The 24,997-nt window shown below is 39.1% G+C and overlaps 1 protein-coding gene across 2 annotated transcripts in view; it reads right to left on the bottom strand.

Annotated features, from left to right (window-relative positions):
• Nucleotides 1–24,997, bottom strand: part of LOC142107577 (BAR/IMD domain-containing adapter protein 2-like) — an 82,361-nt gene that overhangs the window by 22,006 nt on the left and 35,358 nt on the right. Inside the window, exons 4-7 of one of the 2 annotated variants that reach the window (XM_075191079.1) lie at nucleotides 15,912–15,973; nucleotides 15,161–15,214; nucleotides 10,800–10,871; nucleotides 10,547–10,684 (exon numbers count right to left, since the gene is read on the bottom strand). In XM_075191079.1, the coding sequence (XP_075047180.1) occupies nucleotides 10,547–10,684; nucleotides 10,800–10,871; nucleotides 15,161–15,214; nucleotides 15,912–15,973 (326 nt within the window). The remainder of the gene's footprint in view (nucleotides 1–10,546; nucleotides 10,685–10,799; nucleotides 10,872–15,160; nucleotides 15,215–15,911; nucleotides 15,974–24,997) is intronic. The other variant, XM_075191080.1, reaches the window with a different exon arrangement.

Here is a 24,997-nt window from a genome sequence, read left to right as displayed (position 1 = left end):
TTGCCGAGTCAGAAGACGCCTATGAAGCTTCTGAGTACATCCATAATATTCTAGCAGGAATTAATATACCATGCCTCAGCGTGAGGAACATTCTGACAGAGAAAGGGTTAGCACGAGGTCCCTGGCCTCCTGATCTGTGGCTGAATAAACAGGATGGCACAAAGCTTGAAGTTAGGGAAGAGGAGGGGAATCCTTACATTCTTTTTCAGAAACAGTCAGTAATAATTGCCCCCACCCTCCTCTCTGCATCCAACAGCAGCTTCATGTACCCTTCCCACCTCATCTCTCCCCCCCACCCAATACCACTCTTCTACCAGACTGGCCTCAAGTAGGCAAGCTGTGAACCTAAAGTAATGGTTGCCACGGTGACCATGTTTACAAAAGGGATGCAGAGATAATGCCCAAGCCTTTCTAAATCACTGGAGCCCAATGTCGTTCCTCCCTCCGCCCCCCTCCCCCCTACACAGCTGACATGCTAATGAAAAATGGACGAGGAGTAAGGCAAAGCAGAGCCAGGCACAGAGGAAATCAAAAGCCCAATCCGTATAATGAAGGAAGAAGCTTTTAATATGTGTTTGCTATAAGACCATGGCTGCTCAATTATGCTTTTTTTTTTTTTTTTTCATGCATTCCAACCAAGATTGGAGACAAAATAGGTCTCATGGATAACGATCCCCTAAATGTCAGGACTGCAGAGTTACTATTGTTCAAGATGTATCAACTTTATGTCAACCTATTCATTGACTGTTCATTGTAGATTTCACTTTTTTCCCACCCAACTCTTTAGTCAATGTTTATGTAAGGAGAGTGTTATAGTATGTATATTTCTACTTTACTAGGAGGAAATAATACACATAAAGAGACTGCCTAAGTTACTGATCTGGCAGCAAAATATTGTTCTAAGTACCAAGAGCGGAGAAAAATAATAGGATGGCCACTATTTTTCCAGAAGAAAATTAAATTTAAGGGTAGACTTAGTTAGCCCTCCTGTAATGCATAGTCCATAGGTATAACAGACCCTAATGTCCAGGGACAGTCCCAGGTATTAGAAATCTATCCCTGATAATTGTTGTCCCTCGCAATTTCTTTGTTTTTCAATATTGTGCTGTAATACACTGTACTGCAATATTCTGTACAAAAAGCCCAAAACCTCTTTTACTTCATGTTAAATGCAAAACTTGCAATTTATCTTTTTTTCCTTGGGCTTTATAAGTTGATATTTATTGAGGATCAGCATTTAAAATGCAAAAAGCATGGTCAATCAAATTCTGAAAACCAGCCATGATGGGGATAGCCATGCTACAAGGTCGGCCTTGAGAGAACAGCGTATGACAGTGTTGGCTAACCTGTGACACTCCAGGTGTTGTGAAACTACAAGTCCCAGCATACCCTTCCAGCAATAAGCTGCTCTATATTGGCAAAGCATGCTGGGACTTGTAGTTTCACAACATCTGGAGTGTCACAGGTTAGCCAACACTGGCGTATGACATGCTTAGATACCTACTCAGCAGCAAAGAGTCAGAAGAAACGATTTTAAAATGTTGACAACTATGCTTGGGTTGTGGTCAAATTAGGAAAACGACAAAATCTGTCAGGGGCACGGTGTGATTCCCTATTGCTAAATTACACATTCGTTCAAAGTAGCTTTCCATCAACTCCGCCACACCCACTTTCACGTCTCAGGCAATACTGATCCTACAAAAACCACCACCTGGATGGCCAGGTAAGTATGCTCATACTTTATTTATAATATTGGTCCTCTTCCCCTAAAACAAAACCTCTTCCTAATAATTTCACAATTATTCACAATGAGCGGATATCCAGTAATTAAAGTATAGTTAAACTCAAAGTGAACTCAAAGCACAAACGATTTACATTGCAGAAGGAATGTGGAAGATCTTATGAACCGTTTCCAAAAAACAATAACCAAACTTCTGTCCATTCATGAGAATGGTTCCCCATTTACAAGACATTCAAGACAGTCAAGAATATAGATAATTCACATACAAAATGTTCATACATTGGATGCTGGCAATGTTCCTTTTATATCAAATATTGGTACAATATTACTGTTCCCAAAAATCCCTGAATTTAGGGATCCAAAGAGAATTTCTGCATAGGCCATGAATGGCCCACTGGTTTATTGTATAGCGGTGTAAAATTATTCACTTTCCATAAGTCAAATGCTCAAGTATAATTGCTTCAGTCAACATAATAACATGGAGTTTGTGATGTGGTAAGCTGAGTTTTATGTTAATTTGTGTTTTTAGGTTGTTCAGAGTGGTGGGCATGTCTATTTATATAATAGGCAAACATCCATCTTTGGCTTAAAGCTTATAGGCTAGTTTATTCCTGTATAAGTAGGACATTCTATTCACATTTTTGCTATTTTTCTTTTTAATCAAGTATTTTTGTTGGTATTTTTCAAACAGAACAATACAAACAGTACAGCCTGTAAATTGGCTGTGAAAAAAAATAAACAAAAAACAAAATAAATAAATAAATAAATAAAATGAACATAACAGGCATCACATACCATTCAGGACAAATATGTTGATTACAAGATGTATAAACTGAAAAACAGAGTGCACAAGAGCACATAAATAAGCATAGAAAAATAAAAAGGGGTATATTTACTAAACTGCGGGGTTAAAAAAGTGGAGATGTTGTCTATAGCAACCAATCAGATTCTAGTTATCATTTTGTAGTATGCACTAAATAAAGTGATCAGAAAAAGTAGCTTTGAAGCTGAAATTAATTCACTAGATGTCATCCGACATGGGCGTCATGGGGTCAGACATCCACACTCAACCTCCTCATGGAGGTCCAAGAATAAGGAGAGTCAAACCACCTACACCATATACTTTCACATTCTGGTAAGGTCTCCCTACTAGTATATACAAATCTTCCATGTCCTATCAAGTCAATGACCAACGTAATTAATTTGTGAATCGTCGGACTGCTGGGGGCCAGCCAGAGCTGGGCTATGCAGACCTTAGCCATCATAAATAAATTCAATAGGTAAAGTTGTGTCACTTTATTCATCATATTCTTTAAATGCAACCCAAAAAGTAAAGCGGCAGGTGAGCTTAAAGGGATTGAAACACCTGGTTTAGTGATACAGCAAATAACTTTAAACCAGCAGGTGTGACTGAAAGGAGATGCTAAAAGGTTTCAGACTCACTCCCACATTTTGGGGAGTAGGCAACTTCACGGACACTTGTGGATGCGGGGCTTAATTATTCGGTCACGCCATTAAGCCCCGCCCCCACCATTCAATGTCGTGCATTTCAGAATTTTTATTATAGTAGGGGTTGGGGCTATGGTAATCCCCCACTGCACTTGCCAACTTATAAAACCTGGACAGGTCATGTGACAAGCATGCGATAAATAATAAGGAGGAGAATGTCTGGTGCTGAGTGGCGAACGGTCATTTTTCACCAGCAAGGTCAGTTTTTAGGAAGTATATGGTTTGTTTTTCTCTAGTTATTTACAAATAATATCAACAGTCTGGTTTCCTGCAATCTGCACGTGCAAAAGGGTGGGGTCCTACTTCCAGTCCACGCCATTTAGATAGATCCCAGACAGAGTTGACTGTAATAACCATGATCTGGCTATAAGAAGAAGGCAGGTGCATGCAGTCCCTTTCTATGGCTGTTGGCAATGAACCAAGTTGGGAGCTGCAGAGCTCTTGATGTTGAAGTTTTAGTACAGAATAGAGTGAAATTTTTAAGGTCGTTCTGCAAAATATTTGCCTCATTCCCCATATCACCGCAATATCTACATAATTTGGTGGCGAGCACTACTCTAACCACACCATGAACTGACCATCGCCCTCCCAGCTTTTGAGATATGTGAATTTACAAATACAGTGCAGAATGACATAGCATCAACGGAACTCAAAGATTGTATCTCCAGAACCTTGTACCTCTGTAATACAGTGGACTAGTCAGACAAGATAAATGCAAGTTAGTTACCCAGAAAGTAAGTTTTTTTATTTTCTACTGGGTGAGACGATCCCTTTTTGAAATTTATTCAGGATTGCATGTGCGAGGTATCTTTAAATTCCCATAATAACATTTTTATGGCATGAAAAGAAACCGCAATGTAAGTGCAAAGCTATTTTGAGAAGAGGGAAGTTTACATTGTTACTATACTTAAATAACTGACACGCTGCCAAGATCAGCACTTCAGTGTTTCCTGTGCACATGTGATGTCATGTTTCTTCTTCCTTTTTAAAAGAATTTGAGAAGGTAAAAAATTCAATTGTTCTATACTACAAGTTTCCTGGACGAATAATCTCTATTTGGGGGAGGGGGAGGAAGCGTATTTTGTTACGTCTATTTTACATATATCAATATATGGTAAAATTGAACAAAATATGTGTAATGAAATCGAGTGCGGGTAGCTTCAAATGTAAGTGATATATCCTGTACATAAAATACATGGCACTGATCTACTGTGGGAATCTGCTGTGTAATGTACACAGAGATTGTCAGGAGTACTGCTGCCTTTGACACTCTCCTGGGAGTAACCTTTCGACCTACAGAAATAACCCCACAAATAACAATGTATCACAAATCCTTTGAAGCCCATTTTGGTAACATATGTGTGGATTTCTCGAAATAATATGGTCAAAAGGTCACAACTAACTAAATCATGTACATTTCTGATTAATTTAGGTGCATTATTATGTCCCGTTATCAATGATAAATGTTAAAACTCCGCACCAGCCCCAGAAGTGGCAATGTTGTGCTTGTTAATGGACACAATACAGCAAACATTACTGACATGGAAAGGGCAAACACAGGATTTGTAGAGAGGGGTTTCCACACCACGCTGCCAGTGGGCGTGACCAGCATGCATGGGGGCGTAGCTATAATTTTAGACAGTGCTTGGCTGCTCTCCAACTCTTCCAATCCTCATAATATACATGGGCAATGCTGCGTGCACTACTGTCTGTCCCTTTTCAAGCAGAGCTGTGTGAAACAGGAGCAGGGTCCAAGAATCGGCTTATGTTTGGTGCAATTTCCACACCTGGAGGCTGGCTTGTGGAGCGCTACGATTAGCCCAGAAGGGTTCGGGTTCTGGAATACCTGACATTATTGTCCCAGTTTAAGGATAAAATGATAAGAGTGCGCTCAGGCAAAAAGGTGTATAAATACTGATGTACCGAGGGTGGGTGACCCGTGATGGGACATCCGGATTGGTATGGGGCTGAGCTGCTTACAGTGTTCTCCCTCCAACATATTAGTGTGTGGTTAGTTAAATAAACAACTTCATTTGCCAACAAGTCGGTGTAGTGTCTTTATTATATATACGATAAGTGTTAAGGTTAAGGGTTTATAGTATGTTATGAACTGTTAAGCATTTCAATGCATGTGCCTTTCCCTATTCATCTAACATGGCGTTTTGCGTACACCATGAACACTTAGGGAACAGAATGTGTGTGTATGGCCCATATGGGTGTGTCGCATTCCCCAGGAGCATGCCCAGTGCTTCTGCAGTACTAGGCAGCTCCCAACCCTCCAAGATATCACTGCATTGCCACAGTGACAAGTGCACACAGCATCCTGCTCACTGCAGTGAGCAGCACAAACCTCCAGGCAGCTCTGAATAGCAGGATGGTGGGGCAATACCCTCAAATTGGGACTATCTTGCCTAAAATGGGACAGTTGAGTGGTATGTTATAAGGACTAACATATTTCCTACAGCACATTAAATGGACATATGAAGACACATGAGACGGCAGAGAGAGTTTACTTCTAATATCCTTGTAGTTTACAGTAGGGCGGGGCATTTCCTATATTTCTAAAGTTTTGCAGATGAACACTAAATTGATGCCGCCTCAATGCAACAATATATTATGTGCGTGTATGTATCAATATATATTATTGTAGCTATTTTATTAAGTTAGTAATAAAATACTGCTACAAGGAAAAGAGAACTGTTGTGTCTTATTGAAGCCCTTTGATTCCTGCTCTTTGTACTTTTAGTGTTTTTATCATTTATTTTCACTCCCAAGCAAAAGTTTCACTAGGCTGCTGGCTACATAAACGCTCCAATTCCAACTCATTACACAAAACAGTTAACCATTGGTATGCATCACTGCCTGGAACCAGTAAGGATTTCAATGAATTACAAAGCTCTTTTATTACTGATGGGATTTGGATGGTTTACGGGACATGTGTTTAACATAAAGACTGACTCCTCTTCCCATGCAGTACAGCGGTTTAGAGACCTCTCTATATTATATTGCACACTGCTCTGTTAACAGTTATACTGAAAACTGTTGTGTTTATGGAACAGCTTGACAACAGTTTCAATAAAACTGACTGTATAACATATTTTGAAGATCATATTAAACAAACGATTATTACGGAAAGCAAACTAAGTATTAAGTATCCTAATTAAGTTAATTAAGTATCCTAGATTATACTGGGTGAGGCTCTGCAAAGTATTATTAGTGCCGTTGACTTGTAAAATGCCACAGTTCTCTACAGCAATGAACAGTGGGGGAAAAAGAGCGTATATAAAACAGAGACATACAAGTAGACAAAATCAACACAGGCGTGAAAACAAAGGATAGGTAGGACTCATGAGAGGTCTTACTAATAAGCTGAGACAAGAGTAGCGAGTGAGGCTGCAAATAGGACAATTGTCAGGGTGTACCAGTGTAAGACGTGTAGGTGGAAGCAGTGGCGGATCCAGGGAGGGGGTGATCAGTGCAATCGCTCCCCCTAGCAGGGGCTTGCTGCCGGCGGCTGCACACTATGTGCAGGTCCGTTCGGCAGTGACAGGCAGGGACAGTGTGCTGCCCGGCCGCTCTGACAATCAAAGCAGCCGGGGGAGTGTGGGTAGTGGTACAGGAGAAGCCTTGTAGGTGGGATTGAAAGGTAATCAGAAGTGAGGTAAGGGTCAGCTCAGTGTGAAGGATTGTATTTCGAGATGAGGTTTGAGATGTATGAAGGCATGGTGTTATGAGGGCTTTGGAGGTGAGATGTATGAAGGCATGGTGTTATGAGGGCTTTGGAGGTGAGATGTATGAAGGCATGGTGTTATGAGGGCTTTGGAGGTGAGATGTATGAAGGCATGGTGTTATGAGGGCTTTGGAGGTGAGATGTATGAAGGCATGGTGTTATGAGGGCTTTGGAGGTGAGATGTATGAAGGCATGGTGTTATGAGGGCTTTGGAGGTGAGATGTATGAAGGCATGGTGTTATGAGGGCTTTGGAGGTGAGATGTATGAAGGCATGGTGTTATGAGGGCTTTGGAGGTGAGGGTGAGTAATTTGAATTGGATTTTGGAGAATATGGTGAGCAGATTGGAAAAACGGAAGTGAACTGACGAGAGAGGAAACTCAATCTTGTGGTAGCATTTAGGACCGAAGCAGGGATAGACGAATGAGGTGAGTGCTAGATAGGAAGAGCTTGCAGTAGTCAAAGTGGAGATTGAGAGAGAATGGATAACAATTTTGGTTGCATCCTAAGTAAGAAAGGGGCGTATCTTAGCAATATTCTGTGGTGGAGGCGATAGGACTGGGAGGGAGACTGGATGTGAGGAATAAAGCAGAGGGCGGAGTCAAATGTGACAGAAAAACAGCAGGAAATTTGATGGTGTTGATGGTGAGGGAGATTTGAGGGGAGGTTGTGAGTCTGGCATAGTAAAATTATAATATAAAGTACAATTAATGCATATTATTAGTTTTACCGTTTGTTAAAAAAAGTTATATTTTTACCTGCAGGATATCTAGAGCATGTAACTGCCGAGTAAACTTGGCACATTGTGGTAGCTTTCAAACCATTACTATAATTGGTCATTTTGATTTGTCCTCAGAAACCCTAGTGTGTAGGCTGGTAAACATGTGTCTATAGGTTTTATAGGAGAAAGTCACCTCTGCTATTGTAGCTCTACCTACTTAATCACAAGCCCCTCCAATTCTTAATGAGTTCTGCTTACTTTATGTAAAACTTAGGGCTAAATTTGTGGGCCTACTTTAAAGAAATAGAGTCTAAGGGCTAGATTTACTAAGCTGCGGGTTTGAAAAAGTGGAGATGTTGCCTATAGCAACTAATCAGATTCTAGCTTTCATTTATTTAGTACCTTCTACAAAATGATGGCTAGAATCTGATTGGTTGCTTTAGGCAACATCCCCACTTTTTCAAACCCACAGCTTAGTAAATCTAGCCCTTAGACTCTATTTCTTTAAAGTAGGCCCACAAATTTCATCTCTAGCATTTGTATTTTCTCTGTATGTCTCATCTATAGATGTGTGCTTATGTTTGTTGCCTAAGGGCATTTATAATCATTCATAATGTAAATCTGTTTTTTTGGAGATATATATATATATATATATATATTACACATATATTAATATGATCGTAGATTTGTAAGGCGCCACAGTGCCGTACTGTAATGAAAACAGTACATACAAAAAACAGGGACATACAGGGTAGACAAAAGAAATGTAGACATGAAAACAAAGGGTATGAAGGACCCTGCTCATTCGAGAGCTTACATTCTAGGTGGAAGAGGACACAGCTGAAACGAGAGGAACAAATGTGGCTCAGAGTGGAGATTGGGATAGTTGTGCATTAGAATGAATAGTGTTATCGATGATAAGGTCACCTCTAAAAAAGAGATGGGTTTTCAAGGAGCATCTAAAGATTTGAAGGCTGCGGGAAAGTCTGATTGAGCATGGTAGGGAATTCCATAAGTGGGGAGCAGCACGGGAGAAGTCTTGTAGGTGGGAGCACATATGTACTCATCTGTACATTCAAATACATATTTAATGGGCACAACAAACCAATGGTGCCCAAGTGGTCTATCATTTTCTACAAGTTGGTCATGAGGCAATGCCTGTTAAATTGCGACCGCAGCTCAGTGAGAATGTACGGACACTGACCAGCAGATGTGACCTGTCTTTAGGCCACAAAAAAGTGTTGGTGGATCAATATAAGCAACACACAAAAATCCCCCAGCACACTGCAGTCAACCAGTAAAAAGACCAAATAAAACAGTCTTCTCTAATTGAAATGCAGAAGTCTTAGTTGCACATATTTGATCAGTGGGTCAGTAGCTTACAAGGAGTGCTGGTTCTTGTAATGCCATTTTGGATACCTCCTGGCAAGTTAGCTCTCAATTTAAAAACACATGAATATGTGACCCATAATAGAGATTCTCAGGGGCATATTCAATTCTTAAAAAGTTCAGCGGTGTAAAAACTATTACAGTTGATACGGTAGAATCCAGCGAGTAAATTACCGTATTAACTGATTTTCCGCACACGATTACCGTTATTATGGACCGCTGGATTTTCGGCGATCCCGCCGACAATTGAATATGCCCCATAGAGTTAGGACTATCCAGCAGCAGAAGTGCTGTGAAGTCATATTTTATGTGTGCATCTCGTCTTGCTAACCCCTACCCTTTTTTACCACCTGATGTGGCTTATATACTGATTGAACAACTTCAATTTTGGGTAGATGGACATACACAAAGTGTACCAAAAGTAGATCCCATATTAAAAATGGTTGGGCTCTCACGCAGAACACTATCCTTATATGCCTTCCTATTCCTTAATTGAAACCAAAAGCTCTTTATTAATAAGGTAAAACGGTCATCCGTATCCCCAATTGGATAATATAATGTAGAAAAGGTGTGCTTACATAATGGGAAGGTGCTGTAATGTCACACTGTGACATCACTAGAAATTTATATCCTAGTTGCCAACCTTTTGAGGTTGGCCTCCAGGAGTCTCGGGGGAGAAAGTGGGTGTGAGGGGGTGAAACTTGATTAATTGCGCCAATTTGGCCACGCCCCCGTGATTTAATGTTTTCGTCACTTTACCACAGGGGGTGGACCAAAATTTGTGGGGTTATTTCTGTAGGGCAGATTTTGAATCTCCATGATGCGATTCCCGGAGAATCGTATCAAGAAGTCTCAAAATCTGCCCACTTCACTTGGAAGATGCGGGACAATTGCCAGCTCGTCCGGGAGTTCAGGAGTCTCCCGGACATTCCGGGAGAGTTGGCAAATATGATTTACATTAATGCAGGAAGGGAAAAGAGATATTTTACTGGCAGATACACATTAGCTTAAGAGAAAGTTGGAAAATGTAAAGACAATATAAAAATGGTGAAAAATAAAGCAAGTACCTTTTCTTTCAACTCCTTACAATGGTGTCAGAAGTGAAGTAAACATATTTAGGGCTAGATTTACTAAGCTGCGGGATTGAAAAAGTGGGGATGTTGCCTATAGCAACCAATCAGATTCTAGCTGTCATTTTGTAGAAGGTACTAAATAAATGAAAGCTAGAATCTGATTGGTTGCTATAGGCAACATCCCCACTTTTTCAAACCCGCAGCTTAGTAAATCTAGCCCTTAGTGTCTTTATACTACAGATTCACTGGATACATCACAACAGTTGAAAAACTGGTCTGAACACCAAGACTGTAACTTCTTATCACTTGAGAATTAAATGAATATTTCTTAAAGACTCTACAATACTTTTATCCTTATGTTATAAATGTTTGATTTTGTTATACCTGCACCTCTCTGTCTCCATATTTCTGGGGATTCTTGCTGTTTTGACACTTTTTCCTCAGCTTCTTGAGTTCCGTTTGACATTTTTCTATAGACTCTGACTTGGAACGATGTTCGACCTGGTATTTTTTCAGTGTCGCCTGGGGACAGTGAAGGAACTGCTATCAGTTACAAAGTGACAAACCCCAGATACAAAAGAGGTGGAACAAATTACCACAATAGACAATGTAAAGAAACGGAAGGCAAATTACGCACAGTTAAATACTTGATGTCCAACTCCAGCTTGTGTTCCAGTTGAGCCAAGAGTTCAGAGTGGAAAAGTTTTAACTGAAAAAAAAGGTAGAAACATACATGTTTGTCACCATTACTTTGTCTTGTTAAATAATTACTTTCCCCAATGCTGTCAAAAGTGAACATAATTGCATACTGTTTTAATGGATGACAGATACTAAATTAAAGCTACACACACACACACACACACACACACACACACTAAAATCCAGACGTATGTCCTTACTGACAAACTTCCCCAAGTGGGCAAATTGGACAGGTCCAGACATTGGGTGGTCAATGACAATACAGTAAACAATTTAGATCTGATTGGCCAATGATATTGCCATGTGTATGGCCAGGTTTACTTCTGATTTTAATGTAACTGAATAATATTTAAAATGCTTTTAAATTATTTTCGACAATCTCCCTCATTTCAAAGTAAACCCTTTGCACAAAATATAGGAAAATAGTCCATTAAATAGCACACTCTTTATAACCCCACCCTTGTTGTATTGCCACTTTTGACCTATATACATTTACACCTACAGTACATGGAATCCTATCCATACATTAACTATGGAGAACAATGAAACATTTTCTTCACACCTCCCTGCATTGTCTCGGGAACAGGTTGGGCAGGCACAACTTTTTATCCATAAGTTCAAGTTCAAGTTGAATTATGCTTCTAAGTACGGTGTGGAGAACTCTGGAACTGATGATCTAGAGCTAGTGTGCCTTTATTAGAGACTGCTCAAAAAGCAGGTGGGGGACATCAAAGAAAGCAAAGGGAGTGTGTGTAATTTATTTATATATATATATATATATATATATATATATTTATTTATTTATGTTTTATTTGGAGGAGAGCAGACTTACATCAAGTGAGATCTCAAGTTCAGATGAGAGCTGCAAAATATCTGGACTGGAGGTGTTGAATGAATCTTCCCTGCATGGACTAGCTTTATACCGCTCACATGATTGTGTTATGCATCACTGAGTTAATGAGTGAGTGGACTGGGCATGCCTTACAAGTTATTAACTATGCTAAATGATGGAGGGTGTAATTCCACCTAAAATGACATGACGTGAGCATTTGTGACAGCTCAGCCGTGTCTCTGAAGGGGCTCACGAGAACCGAGATTTTAAAAATGGAACCCAAGAGTCCCATGTGAATACAGAGAACAGAGGTTTTAATTTGGGGTTGTGTCACTGATTGAGTCAGAGACTGAATATCTACCCCTTTGACTCTTTGAGTTTTTTAGTTAACCAGGCTACTATATGATCAAGTACGATCAAGCACTTATGAGTTTTGAGAAGGGGGCTCTGGAACCCAGTGTGAAAAAAGAAAGTGAGGAAAGTCGGATACTGACCTGACAGGAAATCGAATAGTCTGAGTGTGCGTGTTCATTTTGAGAGACACCTGGGAGACTATATTTGTTAGTTATGGAGGGTGGCCTTGGATAGAGAGGAGTTTATCTTGCCTAGTACGAGAGAGTAGCTAGTGTGCCCTCAACCCTGTTTGAGGTAGAAGAGACTGAATGGCAGACCCATCATGTTAGAGTGCCAGCTTCTCTGCCCAGTGTTGCAACAAGCTCAATATTAGTAAGCAATTATTAATTATGCTTGAGTGCAAAACGTTAGAAATGTAAATTAAACTTCCTTGCTTATTTCCATATAAGAGAGAGATGGACTGGTGCATTAATATGTTAACTGGTATCTGTTCACCACCACACTTGCTGCAGCTACATGACACAAAGATCACCGTTATCAATCCTGAATGTGCCCCTGTTTGTGGAGTTTCCCATGAGGCCCTGCGACAACAGACTGAGCTAGGGCCCATTGGCTGACTCAACTGCTCTTTAAAAGGTGCTGAGAAGAAATGCAGCCGACAAGGAGGAGGCAAAATAATAAACTCATAATTTTGCTGCAGAATAAAGCTACAGAGCCCTGACAGCGGTAAGATTGGGGAGTACATCTTTTATTATTTAGGAGCCACTTTGTCCTCCTTATTGCCGTGTACATGACGTTCTTACTATGGCAGAGTCTGGCACATTTCCTTAGTGTAAACCATAACATATCAGCACGCTTATGTTAGTATAAACATGCACAGGAAGCATATTCTATGTTTATATAATTGTGTATTCATTTAGTGGAAGATCAAGTAAATATTATATATTTCCCCATCAGTTGACAATTGCTAATTCATTAGATAAACACTAAGCAACATAATAGCAGCAATAATGTAATTACAATGCAACAGAAACACAACACTGTAATTCATCTAACAATGCATTTCCTTTACAAAGGGAGACTGATGTACAACGTAAGCTCTCACAAGTGGAACCCTCTCTGCATCTTATTCTTCAACCTCATGTGTACATATTCTGTTTTTATGTAGAGTGTTTTTACATACAACTTGTTATACCCACTGTCCAGAGTTTTCTGGCGTCTTATAAATAAACAATAAAAATGATGATGATGATGAACTTGACCCACACACAGTCATCAGCCAACATGGGATTTTGGGTCAAGCAGGTCGCTTACTGGACATCATCATTGACCATTTGGGCCTATAGGGACTACAAATAACTGTTCTCCTTGGCCAAATCCTGGAGCAATAACCAGATTGGCCAACTGCATTACAGTAAGTGACGAACTAAAGTGAGTTTCTTTAGTCAACATTTTTTTATTAACTAGAAAAAATATGGTGATATGGACACAGCGAGCAGCCAATCTGTATGATGATATGCCAATATAAGTATAGACACTAACAAAACAGACTGTATTTAATTTGGGAATTCAGTCAATACCAAGCTTTTTAGCAAGATTCCGATTTTGCCAAATTAATGACATTCACAGAACTGAACCAAAACTATAATCCTTGTTTTTACTGCAAACACGTTTACTGCAAATTATAATATAACGGGGGCTAGAAATAGATGATTGTCATGTTTTACCCAATTGATTTTGTTTGTAAGTGCTTGAAGTGGGTCTGCATTACCAAAACCAGGTAAGACAAACTAAATGGCATCAAATGTTACTGATTACAAACATGATATAGTTATCCAGCTCTAATACCAGAAGTGTAAGCTATAGAATATTTAAAATTGGCATCCCAGGCTAATGTAATGTATTCATTTTCTTTGAACCAATACATATTCAGGCAATAAACAGTAACAAACATTTTCATTGTAGAGCATTAAGAGGATGTTGATTAATTCTTCACAATTCACATCAATCCAGGAGACCTTCATATATCCACAAAATAGTCACTGTAAACCAGCTTAGTATACTGCTTCTGAATGTAACTCAGAGCTGTAACTTAGAATTCTAGCTCCTGGGGCGAGAAAGACAAATGCCGCCCCCCCCAGCCCTCAATTTTAACCAAATTAACCTAAAATATTCCTAAATTGCGCCCCCTTCAGCATTGCGCCCTGGGCGGTCGCCCCTGTCGCACAGCCCTAGTTACGGCCCTGTAACTTACTATAATATCCAAAACACGCAGGGCCTGAGTCATTAAGGCAAAAAAGGAGTAAATGTTCTCTGGGACAAACCATGTTACAATGCAAGGGGTGCAAATTAGTTTATTTTGCACATAAGTTAAATACTGGGTGTTTTTTCATGTAGGACGCAAATACTTGATAGCTTTATTACTACACTGAAATTTAAAGTTGATCTAGGACATGCCCTACCCCAACAATAAATATGTCCCCAAATTTTAAATTTACCTCCCCCTCCAATGCAACATGGTTTTGCCCAAGTGCAAATGTTACTCCTTTTTTATGCTTTGCTCTCCTTAATGACTCAGGCCCGCAGTGTCACCTCAGCATTGCTATAAAATTTAGACAAGTCATGTAACTCTCAACGGTTTCAGAATGCCCTACCAATACACTATGCCAAATTAAATAACAGACATGAGGTGGATATAGGTAAACAATATTATGTGCTACAAGATTAATGAGAAGCTACAGCATGCTACTATGAACTGATTAGCAACTGGGACTTCACCCTGTAGCAGTTGTGCCCCCTACAGAGCCAATAGTTCTGCCACCGATTGAGAGTTACCGCATTTTCATATATATCCTAGGTAAGTTTTGTAGTTTTTCTGTCGACAGAAAGGGCAATTATGCATTATAATTACACACATGCTTATAATATAAGCATAAAGGTTTACTAGATCAAGGTAAGCAAATGTAGAGAAACCACATTGTCTAGGAACCAATATAAGTCTTCTGGAAGTGGGTCACAGTAGATAAGTGCAGTGTGCTGCAGAGTTGAGAAGTCTGGACAGATAATTGGGCAACTTGTCTAAAAATGTTTGATGTGCAAAGTGAACACTTTACCTTGACTCTAGGAACAACAAACCAAGACCTGATCGCATGTTGTAATGGTGGGTACTGTAATTACATTGCAAAACATAAAGGTTGTGTTTGCCAAGGTGAGTTTCAGGTGCAGTACCATAAACTACATTCCCATATATGTAAAATTCCCCAAACAATGGCAGGTAAAATATTACTTTGTATTCTACCTCCCTGCAAGCTATTGCCCTCTGTTATCAGTGATTTTAGGGTTGTGTATGTCACGTGGTTAATATCATTAGATAATTAAATATGTGTTTGGCATGTAGTAGGAAGATCGATCTATTCTAATATCAATGGAACTAATCATTTTATTACTATGAATCTATCAATACTGGAGCAATTCCCAAAAACTTTTGATTACATTTCTTTCATTCATAATTAATGTGGCAGTCATTTATTTATAATCCATCAGACATTTTCTGTAGCACTGTGGTGGAACAGAAGCAAACCGATATATACTGACTGAAGCTTGGTTAAAGAACCACAAAGAGAAAGAGAGTTTACGGTATATAGGCAGTAATTAACTTACAAGGTATGGATGAGAGTAGATAAGGCATCAACTTACCATAAATACAGGACTCTGCCCTTAGGCAGCTAACAACTCTACCCAACACAGTGGGAAACCTTTTTACATCTGAGCAAATACATAATTTAAGTGCTATTCTACAAAGTAGTTCTGCATAGTAACCAGAGGCCTGAATCTTGATTAATCACATGCCAGGATGATACTTACAACTTCTTCCAGCTGAACTTGAATTTGTCGATGGACTTCAGCCATTTGGAATAATGTATCACCTGTAGCAATCAACCACATAAAATAATAAACGTCATGCAAATAACAAATTGAGCAGGAAAGCAGAAGAGATATGATCTATGACATAGTTGGCAACAATTGAAAAGAATTCCAGGGACATTTAGCTGTGAAGCAGGTGTATGTAAGCACATTACGTATAGTACTATAGATCTTGATGAACTACAATTCCTATTACAAATTGTTTATTTAAAAAATAATAGTAAATAAATTATCACTATTATTATTACTGCTCATATTAAATAAATATTACATAATCAAACCAATAAAATAAGAACAGATAGTCATAATTGTATTTAACATACAGAATATGGTACTGTGCAGCTGGTCAATGTTGGAAAATTAAGTACATTTCCTGGGGGAAATTTTAAAAGTTTGGGACAGTCCCCAGAAATTAGGTGCAGCAGGCAGCTATGCATAGAAATGGCCCTAATTAGAGACTTGAGATTTCAATGTAAGATGACAGTAGTAGTGGCAGTAGTAGTAATATGGTGACGCAAATATGGTTATGACGAACACAAATAAATTATGTAGCTTGTACCTATTGCATACTTGCCTACTCTTTCGAAATACCCTCTGGGAGATCCCGGAGGGGAGGTCCAAGTGGTAAGTGCCCGGAGTGAAGTGAGTCGTTATGGTGGGATCCGGGATGGTGGCCTACACGGCCACCAGTTGGGGAGGACTCCTTAAAAGTTGAGAGTCTCCTTGAGTGGACAAGTATAATCTATTGCTCGCTGGTGACTAACCACCCAAGGTATTGTTGCAATGGTCAGGATATGTAAAGCTATGTATGTGCAGTGTGTCATATCTTTGTGAACAATAAAGAACATTTAGCCCAGAGAGAGCAATGTACTGTAGCTATACAAAACCTTAGACTGTGTCTGTATTTACCCATCAAGATGACATATATGTACGTAAAGATAAAAAGATTATGGCCTGAAGCAGTTCATACAACATATAACTCTGCCCATTATTTGTTCCCCGTGCACCTCAACAGTGCATTAACAAAGTGTTTACTTTGCAACCCTAACATTTAAAAGAGCAAAGGAAGAGATACCTGGACAGACATGGAGACATTCCCTTAAATTGCAGAGGTGCTGACCCTTTCCCCATTAATCTATAGTCAGCTCTGACTTTATGTCCTGATGTGCTGTACAACTTTTGATTGGCTGCAGCTTGTTAACCAGTTAAAAGCAGGTGGTGTACACCCTACATCTGATACTGGTTATTACTGTAGGTATAATGCTGGGTGACTAATGACATATAACTATCGCTCCTAGTTTGTTACTAGTAAAAATATATTTTTTTGTAATACCCCCCATTAAATAAATAAATCTTAAATCAGGATGTTCTTAATGTATACTGTACATAAAAATGCATCTTTATAGTTTCTCTTAATTGCAAACATATGTCCTGTGCTATCGAGTGCCTATAAGTCGACACTTACACCTGCCCTGATACAGCTAAAAAACACGCACTTAAGAGATACCCTGAACTTGAACCGGCCGCATCTGCATTAGCACCCCCTCGCATGCGCTTAATGTACATTGCCTACGTCTGTCCACCCCTTCCCACCCCTGTCTACCATTCAAGTCACAGGCAGTACTAACTCATTTGCGTTCAGTCATGGATTGCATTTAGTTGCGTACATTGGTGTAAGTCCCATTCTGGCGCATGCAAGATACGGCACGCAAATGGACTTACGTTTGAAGATGAATCAGACCCCAAGTATCACAACAATTTAACTCAACACATAACAGCTTTTGTACTAAAGATGTTGAGTGTGTTACCTATACTTGCGTCGTGCGGCCGTCTTTTTACAGCCAACCGTTTCACTGTGTCGGTTCCAGTTCATGAGAGCACTAAAAAAAACATACCCCTCAATTTATGAATTGTCCGCAGAGTGACAGCAGCAAGTGGCTTAATGTGGCTTTTTATTCCCTAAATATTAGGTGTGCTGGGTGCTTATGACGTGATCATCTCTTGATTTCTATAACTTGCAGCAGTCAGCGCTTTTACGTCATTTTGAAGTAAGGAATTTTCACAAGGTTGGTTGCTTGAGGAGTTTTTCTCCTTGTTCTAAAAATATCAAATAATTTTTTTTTTTTTTTTAAATTGAAATAGTAGTATTTACCTAGTGAAATATAATTTGTTATTCTTTTTGCTTTTGTTGGAGATGCAGGTTATGGAAGTCATTCCAGGTTGCCAACGCCACTCGCAAATCCTGTTACTGTAGCGGAACAAAGACACCAAGCAGCGCACATCACTAGCAGACACTGACATCTCACCTTCTTTAGCTTTTCTTGCGCTCCCCAACTGCTTTTCATTCTTATTCTCTCAATTCTCTGCTCGCTCACATCTTTAACCCTTTTGCCTCCACATCATGCCCCTCTCTCGCTTTCTCTGCCCCTTTACCAGATCATCTGGACCGAAGCTTAGAAGAACCCATCACGCCTCCAGCGGCAGGGCGTGGACATTTTTAAAACAAAATCTATTATGTGTTCAGTTAAATTGTTGATAAATATTTTTTGTTAAACCAACCCCTCAAATATTATAATTTATTTAATAAATATTGTAGTTTAAAATAAAAATCAGTGCAATTCCCATCAACGTTTGCTAAATAACAGAATTTGTACATAATATTTGTGGCATTAAGTATTTATTCAAATTGTGCTATAAATTGACTGTTAAAACTTGTGGAAAATACTGTTATTTGCAGCTAAATGATTCGCCCCTTCATAATACTGTACCACTAAATGATAAAAATATGAAAAATAATTGTAGATCATAAAAAGAAGTCTGATCTTCACAATATGTTTTTTTCATATATTCAATGATTTCTTTAAAAAAAAGTATTTTTTCAACTGGGAATTCTTTTTATATTTTTTTTAATCTTTTTTTGAACTTAAGTGAAACTTAAAACCCAAGTCAGCGCTTCCAGTTCCAACACGCATGCATGTCCAGATCCCTTGACACCGACGCCATGAAGCTGTAAGTCTACACATACCGTTCCTTGCCAGTATAACTTTGCAGCTGAGTATCGCGGCACAATTTTACTAGTAAATCGTGGCGATAGAAGGTCTTCTATCTCTGCAATAAGCGTTGATATTAAACCAACCATATCTCCACATATTAATAAACAGACAACTGGCCCAGATGGCATTCACCCATGTGTGCTAAAGGAGCTAAGTAACTGATGGAATTCTATTTCTTATATTTGACAGAAAGCCAGTGTGGTTGAACGCAAGTGTGGTACTAATCTTAACAAGGGAACAGAAACAGGAAATTATAGACCAGTCAGTCTAAAGTCAGTCAGTCAGTTATTTGAAGGATTTCAAATAATTTATCTAGGTTTGTTCACTGTGGAAAAATATGCCCAAGAAGTGGCCTAATGAATATGTATAAATATTTGAGGTCATCAGGTATTATCTAACACTTTTTGTAGCAAGGATCATACTGAGGACAACGGGTCACGCAGATGGAAGAAAGACAGTTTCATCATGATCATAGGAAGGGTTCTTTGTTATTAAGTTGTGCAATTCCTAACAAAATGTTTTGTTGATGGCAAAGTCATCAACATTATTGTAAAATGGACTACATGCCTTTCTTATAAGAAATGGTGTCTGTCTATAATTCGTATATGACATTAAGGGGGTGGTAGATACTGTGAATTTAATAAATTACCCTATTTGTGATCAGGAAGGATTTTCTCCTCCTGTGAGACTAAGCTGGCAACTGTCACACTGGGGGCTTTTGTTTTAAAATAATAGAAGACATAAAACTCCTTTAAAAGACAAGTTATCAATTATTGATAGCATTTGCTGTCTTACTACAGTATATATGACACTGTGACAGTAACTGGATACTTAAAAAATATAAATGCTCCTGCTTTTTTTCAGTTTGAATCAGTTCTGAAGGGAAATCAGGGAAGGTCTAATTTCTGAAGTTACTTAGCTACGGAGCGTGAAATTCAGTTAAACTGTAGCCAGGAGAAAGTAATACCGCTACAGAGAGAAGTGGAAGTAGTAAGAAGTAATAAAAAGGAGAATTTAATGTTTAGCAGAACAAGAAAAAAAACTGAAAACAAAAATAAATAAAATTATATATATATATATATATATATATATATATATATATATATATATATATATATATATATATATATATATATATATATATATACATACATACTTGCCAACCTTTGGAAATTTAATTCCGGGAGGTCCCGGGCAGGGGGGGGGGGGCGTGGTTGGAGGGCAGCAGGCGCGGGGCGTGACAAATTGCGTCTCTCCCCCCACGACAAAATCACGCGATTCACCTCAAATCTCGTCATTTTGAGGAGCAGGTTGCCGTATGCGGGATACTTGCCTGCTCTCCCAGGAGACCTACCCGAGTTTCGGGAGTCTCCCGGACCAGGCCCATCTTAACAACAGTATGGGCCCCCGGGCAAAGCAGTGCACCGGTGCCCCTACATACATAGATATTATTAGAGAGAGAGAGATACAGGTATAGATATAGATATATAGAGATAGAGATAGATAGATAGATATACTTGCTCAGTGACCCTTGAAGGTTTTTTTTTGCAGGTTTTTTCTTTTGCAGGATTATTTATTGTAATTAAGAGCCCTGCCTATGGAGCCCCTTTGCCCGTGGGGCCCCCGTCCAATGGAAAAGATGGCCCTGTCCCGGACATTGGCAAGTATGAGATATATATATATATATATATATATATATATATATATATATATATATATCTATAATATAAATGTCTAGTGGCGTGTGTTAGTTTGTCTGTGTGTGTGTGTGGAAAAAATAAAACCAAGCTGCAGCGCCACCTGCTGGGCGGAGTTATACACTGACCTACTAAATTCTTAGTGTGTGTGTAAAAAAAAATTCAGAAAGGGCTGAAATTTGGTATACTAAGATGTTTTTAATTTGTTAATTTAATTTGTTAATTGTTAAAAGTGTTTATAAAGATTTAAAAAAAAAAAATATATATTTCTTGAAGGAGAAGCAACAGTTGGGAGTGGTTGGTTGTTGCCGGGGGTGACAGTGGGTAGTGATTGGTGGTTGAGGCCTGGGCTATGGCCCAAATGCATGACAAGAACCTTTTTAACACCTTAAGTAGCTTGATTTGACTAGAATGCATGAGTATCATGCACGGGTTAACTTATATATATATATATATTTACTTAACTTTATGTATGACTTCTATGTCCTATAGATTGTTGTCAGCTTGCGAGCAGGGCCCTCTTACCTCTCAGTCTGTCTGTATTACCCATTATTGTTTTATTACTGTGTTTGATCCCACCTGTAAAGTGTAACGCAATATGCTAGCGCTATATAAATAAATGTTCTTGATGACGATACTTATTTTTTCTTACGATTTACTCTGCAACAGTCCTTCAGCAGCATATGGTTTGTTTTTTTTTAAATCCCAGATCATGACAATCTAACATAAAGATTGGCAACTGAGCTTAACCTCAGTTGGGAGGGTGTATGGAGTTGGGATTGAGGCGACACAACCCCTTTACAACCAGATTTCATTTTCAATCAGATCAAATTGCAATTGGTAGAAAGTTCAGGATTCCATAATATAACTATAGACAATTTAAAATCTGAAATTAATATGATAGAGATAAATCAAATGAAGTAAGATAGATACAGCCATGTTAACACCAGCTAAAAGTAAATGTTACCCCCGTGTGCTGAAATTAAGATGAATATTGTTTCCAACTGTTTTTACCCTAATTACAACATTCTTGGAGCTCAACGTGACTCAGATTATCTTTTTAGTTCTAACAAATTTAAGAGGACTAACACATTGCTAATCACACACCCACATAGCTGAAATACTCAGTCACTGAAGCTGGTGTCTGGATAGGTTATAGTTGGCATTAGTCATAATATGGTGCTGGTGTTCTGGAGAATATCATGCAGATAAGCATGGTTTTCCCCTCTCTGTGCACAATATAAAAATAAGATATCATTTATAAATGTACTCTGCAAAACAATGATGCTGGTGGCATATTGATAAGGAAATTAACACGGCAAGAAAGGAGCATTTGTTTCTTTTCTAAGAAAATGACTGATTGTAGGTCTGTACTGAGTTCATTGCAGGAAGTACCAGTGACAGTCTAGCAGTCTATATTGAAAAGAGCAGAGGGGGATTCCTGCTAGTTCCAGCAATCAGATTGTAGGAAAACGTCAAACTTATTACGCATGTAATACATACACTTATCACATTTGTCCAGCTTATGTGGAAGGAATCACAGGAAACATTTTTTCTTATTTTTTTTGGTAGCATTAGTCAATTAAGTCCTTTCTCTGGGCAACAAAAACAGCACTGCTGGAAAAGAAAATAATCTATACTCCACCAGATGTAGCTAACAGGGTGTGAAAGCTACAGGGCCCATCTACCATAGTAATGAGTGCCACAGGACAAGTGTGGAGTGCTGTGTGACATCACAGAACACAACAACCTGGAGGAGAGATCAGCAACATTATCTAAGCCATTCAGCCACACTGCTTTAAAGCGGCAATGGTGGGACCCCGCAGGTTAAGTGTTTGAACACTTAACCTGACATTGCCGCTTTAAATTAAGATTCATTCAGGTTGCGATGACGTGAAAGTGTTGTGCCGGACACCTGTGTATTTGGAATAATTTGCTGTCAGCATGCTGCTGCGATCGGAGATGCACAGTGTCGTTTTGGAGGCAAGTCTGTTTATATTATAATCGGATTTTCATAGATTCGTATTTTCCTTGGAGGTCTCCTCGGTGTCGGAATGGTGGTAATCGTGAAAACAATTACCACCGCTTATTCTCTATCCTTTGACCCGTCTACTCTTCCCATGGACAACCCCACTGTCCCTGCTGCCACAAAACTTCTTTCCTTTACTTCCTCCTTTGGGGCTCTATTTATTAAGAAGAGAAATGCCTTAAAGCCATCATAAATGGGTGTTTTCGCTGGAGATAGGGCTTTTCCTTATCTATCAAGGGCTATCGCCGGCGGTAACCTCTATTGGCGAAGAGGTTCACCAGCTTACTCTATTGAAAGCTTGCCTATTTAACAAGTAATTCAGGATGCCGATAGCGGGAGATTTTCAATGAACAAAATAATTTATTTAAATACATTTTTCAAATCCCAATTTTTTTTTTTTTAATAAGTGGTACTTAAAAGTAATGGTTTCCAGTTCCTCTGCGCATGCATAAACCAGCAAGACTACGCCCAACGCTGCCAGCCAGATGAGTATCACTCAGCTGCAATGATGATATTTTCTTTGTAAATCATGGCAACAGGACATTTTCTATTGCGGAGTTAATAGTGATGTAAAACCAGCCCTATAGACACTTTAATAAACAGACCAATTTGTCTCTCCCAGTGGACTTCCTCTCCCACCTATGATGAACACTCCCTTCATCTTGTCTTCTCCTGCATTTGCTCAATCTCTAGTTTCTCCAACCTGGCCTTCCCGCTCTCCGGCCCACAAATAGGCACATTCATTTAAAACATCATCATCATCACCATTTATTTATACAGCGCCACTAATTCCGCAATGCTGTACAGAGAACTCACTCACATCAGTCCCTGCCCCATTGGAGCTTATAAATTCTCTAACATACATGCACATACACAGACAGAGAGAGAGATTGGGTCAATTTGATTGCTGCCAATTAACCTACTAGTATGTTTTTGGAGTGTGGGAGGAAACCGGAGCACTCGAAGGAAACCCAGGCAAACAAGGGGAGTACATATCAACTCCACACAGATAAGGCCAAGGTCGGGAATCGAACTCATGACCCCAGTGCTGTGAGGCAGAAGTGCTATCCATTAAGCCACCGTGCTGTCCACAAAACACCGGCCACTTTCCTTCTGCGGTGCATGAATCGTGGTGTCCCTTTGATATCGGGACCATTGGGAGGTATGGAAAAAATAAATGTATCTCCATAAGTAGGATTGTTGAAGGAGGTGCAGCAGATGGTTTTAAATATTACTATAGAATTGACTGGTCTTATCAAAGTTCACAGAACAAAAAAAAGAAATACAAAATGTACAAAGCTCTCTATAACTGATCATGCTGGAGAGCACAGTGACCGCCTGTGGGTGCGTTTCTGTCTTGTAAGAATAGATTTATCAGATTGACATTTTCTGCTATCTGAACCTCTGCTCAGCCCTAAGCTAATGTCTTATTGCCTAATTTTATAGTCATAATCAGTTTCAGCAATTTAACATTTAAAAAGGTATTTAGTGAGTTTTAAAGTGAAAACTGTTAGGAAATGCGATTCATTTTCACAGTGTGGTCTAGTTGGTCTCTGCTACACAATCCAGGGGGTCTCGCTGAATAAAATAAAACAGGACTCTGGCTTAGGACAGCACAAAACAAAAGATTTCTTGAAGGATGACTGTTGCTTTCTTTCAAACATGGATCTCAGTTGGACTTGTTCCCTACTTGTGGAAGCCTTGAATACTGTAACATTGTAGATCATCTCCAGCAGGACATGCAATGCTGCACATGAAACACTAACAAATACAGCAATCAGATACAACTGTGATGCCCGTAGATGGTACTTGGGGGTCTATTTATTAAAGGGCAATATTTTCGCCTGTGATAGTGCGTCACCCTATACATCAAGGGTTGTATCATACATCCGTTTCAGGATGGCCGTCCTTTATTCTTTATTTATTTTTTTTAAACTTTTCTATTTTTTTACAATTATCATTACATATTATTTTTACATATTATTTTGCTAAGTGTAATTGAAAGGCCAAGTCTGGAGGTTCCAGTTCCACTATGCATGGTGTACCGGTATGGTGTACCGTTATGTCCCCTCCGACTAGCCGGGTTTGGCAATACGTTAACCCATGCCACTCAGGCCCAGAATCATTGAGGCAGCTATCATTCACTCTGCAAGATTTAAATGATAGAATAGCACCTATTGCCGCAATCCATTACCGCGATAAGTGACATTAAAATAAATCATCTTGATCATTATCATCATCATTCAG

The sequence above is a fragment of the Mixophyes fleayi genome, chromosome 11 (assembly GCF_038048845.1).
Source record: "Mixophyes fleayi isolate aMixFle1 chromosome 11, aMixFle1.hap1, whole genome shotgun sequence".
In the NCBI taxonomy this organism is placed as follows: domain Eukaryota; kingdom Metazoa; phylum Chordata; class Amphibia; order Anura; family Limnodynastidae; genus Mixophyes; species Mixophyes fleayi.
Note: the sequence above shows the minus strand (reverse complement) of the source record. Positions and strands in the feature narration are given on the sequence as shown.